Source organism: Scardinius erythrophthalmus (genome assembly GCF_964197995.2).
Source record: "Scardinius erythrophthalmus genome assembly, chromosome: 17".
NCBI lineage: Eukaryota > Metazoa > Chordata > Actinopteri > Cypriniformes > Leuciscidae > Scardinius > Scardinius erythrophthalmus.
Window position 1 is genome coordinate 39,208,985 of NC_138237.1, and position 14,312 is coordinate 39,223,296.

At 37.1% G+C, this 14,312-nt stretch overlaps 1 protein-coding gene across 1 annotated transcript in view; it reads right to left on the minus strand.

The window, feature by feature from the left end:
* The window catches only part of fstl4 (follistatin-like 4), a gene marked incomplete at both ends in the record, with an annotated part of 177,928 nt that overhangs the window by 78,333 nt on the left and 85,283 nt on the right, over positions 1–14,312 (minus strand). Inside the window, 2 exons of the mRNA XM_081391500.1 lie at positions 6,658–6,778; positions 11,029–11,210. Of these exons, the coding sequence (XP_081247626.1) occupies positions 6,658–6,778; positions 11,029–11,210 (303 nt within the window). The remainder of the gene's footprint in view (positions 1–6,657; positions 6,779–11,028; positions 11,211–14,312) is intronic.

A 14,312-nucleotide genomic window follows, 5' to 3' on the forward strand; every position in this document is an offset into this window, starting at 1 on the left:
CTGCATGTTCCTGCCAGAGAGAATACAGATGTCTCCTGAAGCAGTGAAGAAGACAAAACCACAAGACAAATGTGCGTCTCAAACCCAGACTGCGTTTCGTGCTCCTGGAGTGCAATGATTTCTTTATTCACCATTACAGATCCTTGTGAAAAAAGAAGTGTGCTTAATTGTGTTGAATGTGCACTTCAGAACTTAAAAATACATAAACTAATCTTGTCATACTTATTTTGATGTGTTGACTAACATACTTAAGCACTTGTAAAGTACGTGATTGTAATTTTAACTGTAGTGTGTTATACAATATGATAATTTAAATGTAATACATTTTAAATGTACTAAATTGCAACTTCATCTTTAACCCTCTGGTGCTCTTCATGTGACAGTCAAAAATGACCAAATGTACTATATTTTACTATATTTTAGTTCAATAATGTTTTTTACTTAATATTTTGTATTCATAGGGGATTTTATGGTACTAAATTATAGTAGTTATAACCCATTTATCCACTTTTTGATCATAAGAAAAAAACAAAACATTTTTTTACTTTTTTTTAAAAGTTACCAAACGCTTCCACTAGATGAAATTCGTCTCCCAATAATTTCCGATGCGCTCATTTTTGACTGTCAACAATACAAGTATGACTTTTTTTCAGGACCATTTAACCTTTTTCCAATCATGTCCATGATTTTGTGTGTTCACACAGCAAGTGTCAAAACTGAGTTTCGTACCACTCAGATGGGGGAAAAAATGCAAACAATAAAATCTTTTCTTTTGGGTCAAAAATTATCAAAGAGCACCAGAGGGCTAAGCATCACTTATAACGTCACAAAGAAGTCAATCCCACAATGCAAATTTTCATCCAAGACAGAGGATGCGACAAGACATGTCAGCTATACTTATACTCATGCACTCCAATAATAATATTAGGTTACACTTTATTTTAAGGTGTCATTGCTACAGTGTAATTATACATTTAAGTGCTGAGTAATATTAATGAACAGCATGCAATTACTATGTGGTTAGGGTAGGATTAGGCTGCATGTAATTATGCATAATTTACTGTTAATGGTAAGAACATGAAACAAGGACACTGTAAAATAAAGTGTTACCTAATATTATTATTGTATCCAATTTTTGCATGTTGCATTTATAATGGGAACTTATAAGTGCACTTTTTTAGCTAGTTTAGCAACGTCCGACTGCAGTGTGTGTGTGGTTTCTGGAGCGGCTGACATGAGTCTCTTTCGAGGCTCCACTTCAGTTAGTGAGCGAGACAGTGACGCTAGTGTCTTGGTTCGACGTGTTCGATTAACTCCTTGTCTGATTCAGTAATTCAGTCCCTGGAGAGACCTGCGACCCGCTCTGATGTGCGTGAAGCTGGCCTGACCTGCAGCTCAGATTCATCAGACGGGACAGACCCGCTAACCCTCAGCACAGGAGCCCTGCTCTCAGCGGGATGTCTTCTCAAACCATTACACCGCTCACTCGCTCGCCCGCCCCTCACCCAGATGCTCTTTCTCTTCGCCGCTCTGACAGAAACACTCCTGAAGGAGATCATCGATCGTCCGTCTCAGTCGCTCAGGCTTCGGCTGGGTACTTTCAGCAGGTTTTTACCAGGGACTCTTTATTGGAGGCTCTTATATTTGCAATGGAAGCTTGTTTCCGTCACAGGATAAAACATTTGAGAATTTAATTGCGACTTTTTTAATCTCACAATTGCGAGTTCACATCTCACAATTCTGACTTTATTTCGCAGAATTGCAAGAATATGAAGTCAGAATTGTGTGATATACAGTCAGAATTGAGTAATATATATAAAGTTTTTTGAGTTATATATATAATATATAACGATACTATTGATCAGCATTACCAAACGTAGACGTTCCACTAGAAACAAACATTGATGTATTGTTCTAATTTATTACTGTGAAGCTGCTTTGATACAGCCTGTGTTGTGAAAAGCGCTACATAAATAAACTTGACTTGACTTGACTTAATATACAGTCAGAATTGTGTAATATACAGTCAGAATTGTGTGATATACAGTCAGAATTGTGTAATATACAGTCAGAATTGTGTGATATACAGTCAGAATTGTGTGATATACAGTCAGAATTGTGTGATATACAGTCAGAATTGTGTGATATACAGTCAGAATTGTGTGATATACAGTCAGAATTGTGTAATATACAGTCAGAATTGTGTAATATACAGTCAGAATTGTGTGATATACAGTCAGAATTGTGTGATATACAGTCAGAATTGTGTGATATACAGTCAGAATTGAGTAATATACAGTCAGAATTGTGTAATATACAGTCAGAATTGTGTGATATACAGTCAGAATTGAGTAATATACAGTCAGAATTGTGTAATATACAGTCAGAATTGTGTGATATACAGTCAGAATTGTGTAATATACAGTCAGAATTGTGTGATATACAGTCAGAATTGTGTGATATACAGTCAGAATTGTGTAATATACAGTCAGAATTGTGTGATATACAGTCAGAATTGTGTGATATACAGTCAGAATTGTGTGATATACAGTCAGAATTGTGTGATATACAGTCAGAATTGTGTAATATACAGTCAGAATTGTGTGATATACAGTCAGAATTGTGTAATATACAGTCAGAATTGTGTGATATACAGTCAGAATTGTGTGATATACAGTCAGAATTGTGTGATATACAGTCAGAATTGTGTGATATACAGTCAGAATTGTGTGATATACAGTCAGAATTGTGTGATATACAGTCAGAATTGTGTAATATACAGTCAGAATTGTGTGATATACAGTCAGAATTGTGTAATATACAGTCAGAATTGTGTGATATACAGTCAGAATTGTGTGATATACAGTCAGAATTGTGATATACAGTCAGAATTGTGTGATATACAGTCAGAATTGTGATATACAGTCAGAATTGTGTGATATACAGTCAGAATTGTGTAATATACAGTCAGAATTGTGTGATATACAGTCAGAATTGTGTGATATACAGTCAGAATTGTGTGATATACAGTCAGAATTGTGTAATATACAGTCAGAATTGTGTGATATACAGTCAGAATTGTGTGATATACAGTCAGAATTGTGTGATATACAGTCAGAATTGTGTGATATACAGTCAGAATTGTGTAATATACAGTCAGAATTTCAAGAAATAAGCCACTCCAAAATAAATACAAAATAAACTCGCAATTCTGACTTTATATCTCGCAATACTAACTTTATTTTCTCAGAATAAAGTCCCATTCTAAGGGAAAAAAAAGACTTGTCCCAGAATTGCGAGTTTATATCTCACAATTCTGACTTTATATACTACAATTGCGAGTTATAAAGTCAGAATTGCGAGATATAAACATGCACTTCTGAGAAACAATGTCAGAATTTTGCATTATCTCTCACAATTACGAGTTTATATCTCACAATTCTGACTTTATAACTCGCAATTGTAGTATATAAAGTCAGAATTGCAAGATGTAAACTCGCGATTGTGATAAAAAGTTGCTATTACGTTTTTTATTTTTGATTCTGTGGCGGAAATGCTGCTTCTATAGTCCTGTTTGCGGTCAGAAAGTGAAATGTCCTGTCTGGTTTCTATCGGTGGATTCTCCTGTCTGACTGATCTTCTGCTCTCCGGATGAGACTCGGGTTTTGTTTCATCTGATCACAAACAGCACACGATCTGAGGAATCACTGCAGCATGAACACACTTACTGTTGTGGTTTCTTCAGATCACTAACCTCACTAATTATCATCAGTCTTTTTTGGTTTCTACAACTGTTGTCGTATTTCTCTCCTAGAAACTGAGCCTTATCGGTAGGCTTATATGTTTTATTTCTGGTATAAGCGCTGAAATCCAGGACTGTCAGATTAGTTCAAGCTGCAGTCTTTTCAGATTAATATTATATGAGCATGTGATCTGCTTTATTAAATCCAGTGTGCGAACAAACTCCAATGTAAGGTGTATATTTAACAGAGAGCTATATAGACACAAGCTTTACACACTTTTTGACAGATGAATTTCCATGACTTCTCTAGATGTGAATGTTGCCTAATGATACAAATCTGGCAACATAACCTACTTGTGTTTTTAAAATACCTCCTTTGGCCAAATTGTATGGCATCATTTTATGAATGCAATCCCAGAATGCATTATGATAAAGCAGTTTATCCAACTTATTTTTCACGTAAGAGCAGCACGGCCATTGGTGACGTGAATGTTTCTGGCTTGATATCGCAAACTGGTATTTGTTATCATATTTGAATCTCATTATCATAAATACACTGGTTTGTAGCACAAATATTTGTAATGTTTTCTAGTTATTTCCCAATAGCGCCTAATCAATCACACATCTCGCACATTCACTTACTTCTGCATTGAAAAATAAGGTCACTCAATACCAAAAAGTGTCAACAAAAAGAGTAAATGTAATCTTTTGGACAATTAGTTTGTTACAATTTTTAATGTTCATTGGATTATTACATAGTTTGATGTTTATTACCTAGTTTGTTTGTTTTTTTGGTAAAATGAGAGATTAGATGTTAGACTAGTATTTTTTTTTTTAAATAATTGTTGTCTATTAAGTATTGATGTACTGATTAAGTGTAACAGCAAAATAATTCAGTGTTTTTTTAAAGACAACTGTCTTCAAGAACATGTGAACAATGCTGAATGGTCAATACATCTGAAAACTCATTATTGTGTCTCTAAAAATTATTGTGCATATCATAAGCTGCTTATGAATAAATGCTTTTACTGATGACTCATAACCAGCTAATGAACAGCTAATGAACAGCTAATGAATAGCTAATGACAGTCCCTCCAGGATTTTACGTTTTTTTTTTTTTTTTTGCGATCAAAATGATGATTTTGTGGTGGTATTTGCCAGAAATTTGTGATTTTTTTTTTTAGATTTTTATATTTTATAATTAGGACATCACATTTACCATAATAGTATTATGTCAGATGCACAATAGTCATACATGACACAAATCACAAACAAAATGGATAAAGCTTGTTTATTTTGGTCTAATCAAATTCTCATCAAATTAACTTTTAAAACATCCTATGGGCAATTTTTCTACCTGACCTATGTAAATATTAACAGCAGGTGTAGTAATCTATACTGTAGAACTGTGTGTAAATCCTGAGTTGAGGGGTCCTGAGCTGCAGAAGGCAACCAGTTGCTTATAGTGTGGCGTTTTGCATGGCGTCCCCACTGCGTATAGCTACACAATACGAAGTGACCGTTCGAAAGGGAAATACTCGGTTACTATCGTAACCTCGGTTCCCTGAGAGTAGGGAACGAGTATTGCGTAGCCGGCCGCACTATAGTAACCTGGCAAGTTGTCGCTTCAGTCGTTAAACCTGCTAAAATGGCGTTTTTCGGGGACTAATATCATAGACAGTAAAAGAATAATATAGGCTAAGGCCGCGCCCGCGCCATTGGATGTGCAGCGGCAAAATGCGTTTTACATTATAGGCTTCAGTAAATCGAGGAAAAGGAGTTTCCCCTTTTCCCGCAACATCTGTATCCACGTAAAAATGCATTGAAACTTTAATTAAACTAGAGATATTTCAATTGGGTGATTATAATTTAATGTTTTGTGAGGTCTTTTTCATTATTGTGATTATTTTGCAGATCGCAAAAAAATGCGACATTTTGTTAATTTTGCGTTGTATTCAGCGATCGCAGAAAAACTGTAATGAATAGCTAATGAATAGGTATTAACCAGCTTGAGACCACTTACCAGCTTAAAACAACTGATAATACGTGAAAACTTCACTGAATGACCATAAGGATGACGTCTAAACGACGGAACACGACTTGGGAAATTCTAAATATGTGCACGTTTCTTCTGAAAGCTCACGGCATGAGAAAGTTGAATAACATGTGTAAAGCAATTTCGTCAGACAAAAAAAATAAAGTGTCTTTCTCTTAGAAACAAACAGAGGAGCGTGATGTGGATCTCCTCAGGGACGTCTGTTTGCACGGAAACAATTTCAGCAATGATCCTTTCTCACGAGATATTCTCCTTCATTCCAGATGACATCCTCCAAAATCCCACTGCAGCAACACGGTTAACCTTGAGGAGAGCTCGACCGATGCAATGTTTTATTACACGTCAGCCTCCTCATCTGATGACCAACACACACAAGCAAAGGGACTGTATAGTGACAAACACTCCACTAAACTCCTCATTACACAGGTAAATGACTGGTGCTGGCTAATGGAGCCGTGTTTCTTCTGTAGCTGAGTCTTAACGCCGTGATTTATATCCATGTGGAATGGATGTATAATTTTAGTTACAGTTGCTCATTCGGGAAGCTGAGACTGTGAATTGCATTGCCAATTCCTGAAACGAATGAAACGAGAGCTTTTGCTTTATGCGGCGTAGGACGATGGATGATACGAGGTAATCTCGGCTTGCCATCTCATCTCTCTTTTTCCGCCAAAAGCACTCATCTCTCATCATCAGGCCATGATTAGCATTCATTGGCCCAAAGGATCAGGTGCAAATGTGTTTCAGAGAGAGGCGTAATGGTGCCTGGCTCACCGAGAGCCAGAAGAGAAACCTGCAGATCTGCCACATGGAGAGAGAAGCTCATTTCCACTGAAGGGCAGTGATGTGTGGGACTCACGGAAAGCTGTGTAAAGCTCCTGAAGGGTCAGGTGACCGTCGTTGTTGTAGTCGTCGTAACGCAGGAGGTCTTGCATGCTGCACTCCATTAAGATGTTTTCCAGATGCTCCTTTATGGAGATCTGTGGAAGAACAGGAGTTGAACAACGTTATCAATTACAGGTGTGATGAAGCTCTTGTCTTATACCTCACAACCTAGTTGTTCTTGCTGCAGATTGGTTGGCACATGCGATGAGTGTTAATGGAAGAGTTCAATAATTTTAATCACCCAGATTTCAATAATGATAAGAACCAAGCGAGCAGAAGCTGAATTAAACATGAGTCTGGCTGGAAGCGGAGGATTATGAAACTTACACTACTTTCAGTCTTTAATACACTGAAAAAAATGGTAACTTCTAAGTTAACTGGTTTAATTAAAAGCAAATCCACTGAAACCACCTAAATGCATTGAATTATATCAACAAAACTCATTTTTAAGCATTAAATCGAGCAGAAATAGCTCTTCAAGGTCAAAATTCCAAGTAACCTCTTTTTACAGTGTTTGACTCAATTACTGTACTGAAAATAAAAATAGTCAGTATCAATGACCTGTAATATAGCTTCAGTGTTCAAAGATTTAAGATAATATGCCAGTAAAATTATAAAACTCAAATTAACGTTTTCTGTGCATGTATTTATTTGGTGAGTATCTGTGAAACAAGCGAGATAATGTACACTCTTAGAGGAAAAGGTTCTATATGGACTGTTGAATGCTTGAATCTGATTGGCTGACGAACGTTCTAGGGTGTGCAATTATTTACAGTACAGAACGGACACACACTCACACAGAAACGTCAGCGCTGTTCTGATGATTTTGTCATTAAAATAGTTAAAAACTTAAAAGCTACATGACATTTCTCACTAGCGAGGAAATAACGGCGCTGTTCTTGAAGCAGTTAAACTTACAGTTTCGCTAATAGTAGAGATGCTAGGTGCGTTTCTATTACAAATGTACACAAAACTTTTGCGGGGTTTTTTCTAAATGTCGACAAAAAACTATTGCGAAATGACGGCGTTTCCATCAAGGACTAAAACTTCATTTTTTTCTCTTGCAATAAGTAAAATCATTCCCAAAACCATTGCAATGGACGTTGGTAGTTTTATGTACTATATCCCAGCCACTGCACTGGCCATTATTATTAATGGAAGGAGATGTATGAGTGTTTTCCAAGCATTAATGGTGAGGTATGACCCTTATTATATTTGAGAGCGGCTCATATGAGGAGTTTCTGGGTGTTTCTCCCTCAGATCTGCTGAGAGGTCTTGATTGTGGCATTTATTTGAGGTTAAGTCCAGTATTCCTGTAATTATTTTGAAAGAAAGAACTCTGTCTCGTATTCTGTCCAAACACACCTCATCATCTACGTCAGTAGGTGACTGTAAATGTGCAAAAACTGTTTCCAGTGCAGTTTTGCGAAATATTTATTTTTCGAATTGCCAGAAAAACCACCTCATACAAGCATAAAAACCCTTTTTTGAGGGTTTTTGCGAAATTGACATGTTCTCATCGGGCGTATTTTCAATTTCGCAATTTCAATTTGCGCAATTTGAAGGGTAATGGAAACACGGCTATTGTTGAGAGACGCACAGACGCTCTCTCTCTAATAACTGCATTAGTCTGCTATCAATGAGTCAAGCTTGGGATGAGATGCATAAGAACTTAGGCACACAAGAGCGTTTTAAGGACAAAAACCTGACAAACTTCTTGAAATACATAATCTGAACAATGTCTTGAGGTGTGGTAACCATAGTATAAGCAGAATAATTGACTCCGGTACATATAATTATTAGAAACATAATGCACACCCGAGGTGGTAATGTTGTCACGAAGCGTTATTATTTCTAATAATTCAATTATTTCTTCCTAAAACGTTCCATCAGGAGCTTCATATATAGAACCTTTTAGGGGTTTCCTTCATCATCAAGGGATCATTTACTTTAAATTAATTCATTTTGTTTTAATTCATTTTTAGTTTTATGTTATGAATTAAAGGTAGGGTAGGCTATTTGTTTTATAAACACTTTTTGTTATACTGGTTGAAACTTTCTTCACATCCTGATAGAAATCAATAATGGAAGTGGTCTAAAGATTAAAACACGTACATCTATCTTTTGTGGAAGTCTCGGGACCAAAACCGGCTCATCCAGCATTCTGTCATATTGCATTCGGCCCAAATTTCTATGTCAACACTGTATCAACGGCTAAATTAATCTGCAGCAGTCAGATGGCACAAGCAAGAGCTCCGTAAGTGCTATACGTTCATTATTATTGTAATGTTCTGTGCTTTGAGACATGAGTAATGTACGCTGTCTCTCGTCTCGCAGACTCTGCTGTGAGCGTTCATGTGTTCTGAAGGACGCGCGTGTCTTTTGAGACGCTCTGAAGATCTCTGTTTTCAAAGCCAGATCACTATTGCTAGCCGCTTCTAAATTCCCAACCCTACCTTTAAACAGCCTGTAAACACTTTATCACTAGAAAAACATGTAATCATATTATGTAATTACACCCTACATATTTTTTTTTATATTGAATATTTGTTTTAATTAAGTCAAGAACCCTAGAGTTCTATATACATCAAAATAAACCTTTTTTTTCTAAGAGTGTACAATGAACAGTTTTAATCCTAAACTTTATTTAACAACTTAAAGTCGCACATGAATCACATGGACAGCTTTGGAGGTGGTTGTCTTTTGGAGCTTAACAGACTATAAACTGTCATGTAATCAGGGCTTGACGTTAACACCCGCCAACCTGCCGAATGCGGGTTTATTTAGCACAATCTCTCCCATTAGCCACTTTGGTGGGTTGAATTTTATATATAATATAGCCTATACATTTTTCAGTTGTAGTCTTTTAAACAGCCATCTGAAATAATGAGCTTAATGCAATGTAGGGTTGTCAAAAAACAAGATTTTACGATACTAAAATATCTGAAACGCTTCCAATATTCATTTTCAGCAGAATAGATAGACGATACCAGCTGCTCTTTCTCTCTCTCTCTCTCATCTCTCCGACAGTGAGTTACACACACACACTCCTATCCTCACTCACTCGTTTCATTTGCTCCGGATGAATATTGTTGGTGTAAAAAACATAATGCCGCCTCTTAGCACTAAATTGAATTATTTTTCGCTGCTTATTGCGCTTAAACAGTCAAATACACACAAAATAATGCCAATAAAAGCTGATCTTGGTGAGTATTCATGTAACCACAGTCAGTTGTGTTTTAAGTGAACCTAAACAGCTGAGAAAGAAAACGCATGTGTAACAGTATAATGGATCCGCGCGTCAGGCCTTAAAGTGACAGCAGCCTAATAAACCTGCTGACAAATTATGAGATAATCTAAAAAAAATATCTATATGGCAGTTTTCCCCCATGGTATGGATGTAAAAACTGTGTGCAGTGAAAATGCTGAGTGGCTAATAACTTTGTAAAACCACTCGCCACAGGGACTGATGAGCAGAAAAGTGAATATCAAGCCCTGTATGTAATGAATCTTCAACTTTGGCTTCCACAGAAAAACTGGAACATATGAGTTTTGGGATGACATAAGGGTGTGTAAATAATAAATAATAAATCTCTGAAGTATTTCCTAATATGCTGTGCAGTCTGATGATCATTATCGTCAATTATTACACGACTCTGTGGAATACTTGATTCTGATTGGTCACTCGCTCCATCCAGCGGTATATTACTCCCAGATAACAACCTCTGAGAACAGAAACACAGGCTCATCCGGGTCACTGAAGTCATCAGCGCTATACACTCGCTAGGAACGGGTTTTCTTCGTGGAAGTTTTCCTTTTGGTGAGCTGATAAAATATTAAAACTCAGTCAAATCAATATTTTGTGTACAGTTATTTAATTATGTCATCCAGTATTGTGGACTCTCTCTCGTTTCACACAAACGCAGTGGCGGCCATTTTGCGACTATTGTTTTGTACACTGTTGGATTATAAGATACAAACAGGTACGGTTTTAAAACAGTTTCATCTGAAATCAATATCTCTTATCCTCATAATTATTTATGTGGTATTAACCATATCCCTTAAATGTCCGTCTAGTTTGAACTTGTCGCTGAAACCGCGGAAGCTTTGCGTTTAAAGACCTAATATAATATTTAGACTCGATCAATATTTCATGTCTTATTATTTGCTTATGTGGCAAGTATCTGTGTAATAAGTGTGATAATGTAGATCCAGCCGGTTGTTATCTCAGAATAAACCCCTTCAGGCTGATGAAGACCTGATCCTGATCACCCCGTCAGGGTTTATTCTGAGATAACAACCGGCTGGATCTACATTATCCCTTACTCCCTATCGGTCCTCTTACCTCTGCCAGCTCTTCACTGCTCAGACGGCCGTCCGTGTTTCGATCTATATACTTGAACATGGTGTCCACCAGAGTCCTCCTCTGGTCCATGGCGTTCGGTTGCCCGCTCGTGGAGGTCCTGGGCTGCATATCCAACAGCATGCTCTTCAGCTTGTTGTACTCCGCCATGGTGCACGTGTCGCCTGTAAACACACACCACAAGAACTGAATTATACTCTATTCCGATTTGCATTTATGCACGGACGTGTTTGCGATTTGCATTTCTGGACAGTCGTTCAACGTGGGGGTCCCAATTAATTAACTGTAATCCTGCGATTTACACTGAAAAACTAAAGGTAAACATTCTCATTTAGACACTTCAGCTGTATCGCAGCTTCTTCCGGCTTCGAGGAGGGATTAACAAGCATGTTTTAAACTGTCACATTAATTCCCATGCGCCTCGGCAGCACTTATGTCTATGAAAGACGGCGGGGAAAATGAGAACCATGATTAATCAAGTGTGGTAGTGACTGTTTATGCCTTACTGGCAATAAAATTATGCAAACACAGCCCACCCGCTGAGCCGCTCTTTAAGACCCCTCGAGTGGGAGGAAGATTGTTTCGTGTATCCGGCACGGAGGCAGAGCAAAAGATGACAGTGTATACAAGGCTTTGCTCGGCTGATGAGAAGAGGAAACATGATATGAATAAGTCATTAGGAGACATCCCTCTACATGGCGGATCAGAGCTGCCCGCTGAGAGGAGTCTTCTTACAGCCGGTGGAGAAAACAGCAGGAACAGAAACTGACCGCGCTAACTTCTGACCACCGCGGTAACTTCTGGACACCGTGGTACGATCTCAAACACGTATGACAACGAGTCTCGGTCCGGTCTACTCTCAGGGAAACATCTGAACTGAAGGCCACACACACACACACACACACACACACACTTTAATAAGAACCAATGTGGTCTTCTCTTTTCCTTAATTATTTATCAAAAATGAGTGCCAATGACGACAATTGTTCTTTATTATTTTTGCCACTTTCCTCAAACAATGACTTTTTATATTATTATTATTTCCTAATTTCCTCTGTAATTTCTTGGGGGCTTCTTGACTATTAGTCAAAGCCAGAGACAATCATGACACTATTTGAAATCTAATTGTTTTCTTTTATAAATGTCACTCTCCTTAAATTTGATTAAATTATTTATTTATTTTACATATAAAGGATCTTGGTCTCGTCTGCTCTCAGGGAATCATCTGAACCAGAGGAATAATATTTAAAATGTAACTATTTGTTTACACAGTCCTCAGTAATCTGGCTCCTCAATATTGAACTGGTCTCTTGATTCTGTACACTCCTTCTAGAAAGCTGAGATCTTGTGAGCTTGGCCTTCTCACAGTTCCTAGAGTAAAGCTTAAACACCGTGGTGATGGCGCTTTCGCCACTGAACCAAAGCTGTGGAACAGCCTTCCTCCCTTTATCAGTAATGCCCCATCGGTCTGTATCGTAAGACTGACTTTCACCCTGGCTTTTAACACTCCATAGTTTGTCATCCTGGGCTTCTCTTTTACTCTATTGATTGCTTATCACTTATTTTGACTTGTTTGGTATGCATGTATATTATTTTTATTTCTTGTGTTTCTTTCATTCTTTGTAAAGCACTTTGGTCAACTTTGGTTGAGTTTTAAACGTGCTCTAGAAATAAATGATGAATCGATGCATTGATTGATTGATTGATTGAAGGCCAGACACACACACACACACACACACACACACACACACACACACACACACACACACACACACACACACACACACACACACACACACACACACACACACACACACACACACTTTAATAAGAACCAGTGTAGTCTTTTCCTTAATTATTTATCAAAAATTAGTGACTACGACGACACTTGGCAAACTAATTGTTCTTTATTATTATTGCCACTTTCTTCAAACAATGACGTTATTATTATTATTATTATTATTATTTTCTAATTTTGAATATCTCTGTAAATTTAGGTGGATTTGAAATTTCTAAAGGGCTTCTTGAGTATTAGTCAAAGTCAGAGACAATGATGAAACTATTTGAAATATATATATTTTTTCTTTTATAATTGTCACTCTCCTTAAATTCTATTTAAATGTATTCATTTTTATTTATTTACATAATGTTATATCTCATTTGGTACATTTGTACATTCTCACCTTGTCCACAATGTCACGTCAGGCATCTGTGCTTAGTGTGTGTAAACTTTAATCTAACGGAATGATTTTTTTTATTTATTATTAGTTTATTTATTTTTGTGTGTCTAGTTGTGTTTGGTCCTGTCCTGTGATAATATATATATATATATATATATATATATATATATATATATATATATATATATATATATATATATATATATATATATATATATATATATATATATATATATATATATATATATATATATATATATAGTGAGGAAAATAAGTATTTGAACACCCTGCTATTTTGCAAGTTCTCCCACTTGGAAATCATGGAGGGGTCTGAAATTGTCATCGTAGGTGCATGTCCACTGTGAGAGACATAATCTAAAAAAAAAAAAAAAAAAAATCCAGAAATCACAATGTATTTTTTAACTATTTATTTGTATGATACAGCTGCAAATAAGTATTTGAACACCTGTCTATCAGCTAGAATTCTGACCTTCAAAGACCTGTTAGTCTGCCTTTAAAATGTCCACCTCCACTCCATTTATTATCCTAAATTAGATGCACCTGTTTGAGGTCGTTAGCTGCATAAAGACACCTGTCCACCCCATACAATCAGTAAGAATCCAACTACTAACATGGCCAAGACCAAAGAGCTGTCCAAAGACACTAGAGACAAAAGTGTACAATTTTGTCTCTAGTGTCTTTCCACAAGGCTGGAAAGGGCTACGGGGAAATTGCCAAGCAGCTTGGTGAAAAAAGGTCCACTGTTGGAGCAATCATTAGAAAATGGAAGAAGCTAAACATGACTGTCAATCTCCCTCGGACTGGGGCTCCATGCAAGATCTCACCTCGTGGGGTCTCAATGATCCTAAGAAAGGTGAGAAATCAGCCCAGAACTACACGGGAGGAGCTGGTCAATGACCTGAAAAGAGCTGGGACCACCGTTTCCAAGGTTACTGTTGGTAATACACTAAGACGTCCTGGTGTGAAATCATGAATGGCACAGAAGGTTCCCCTGCTTAAACCAGCACATGTCAAGGCCCGTCTTAAGTTTGCCAATGACCATTTGGATGATCCAGAGGAGTCATG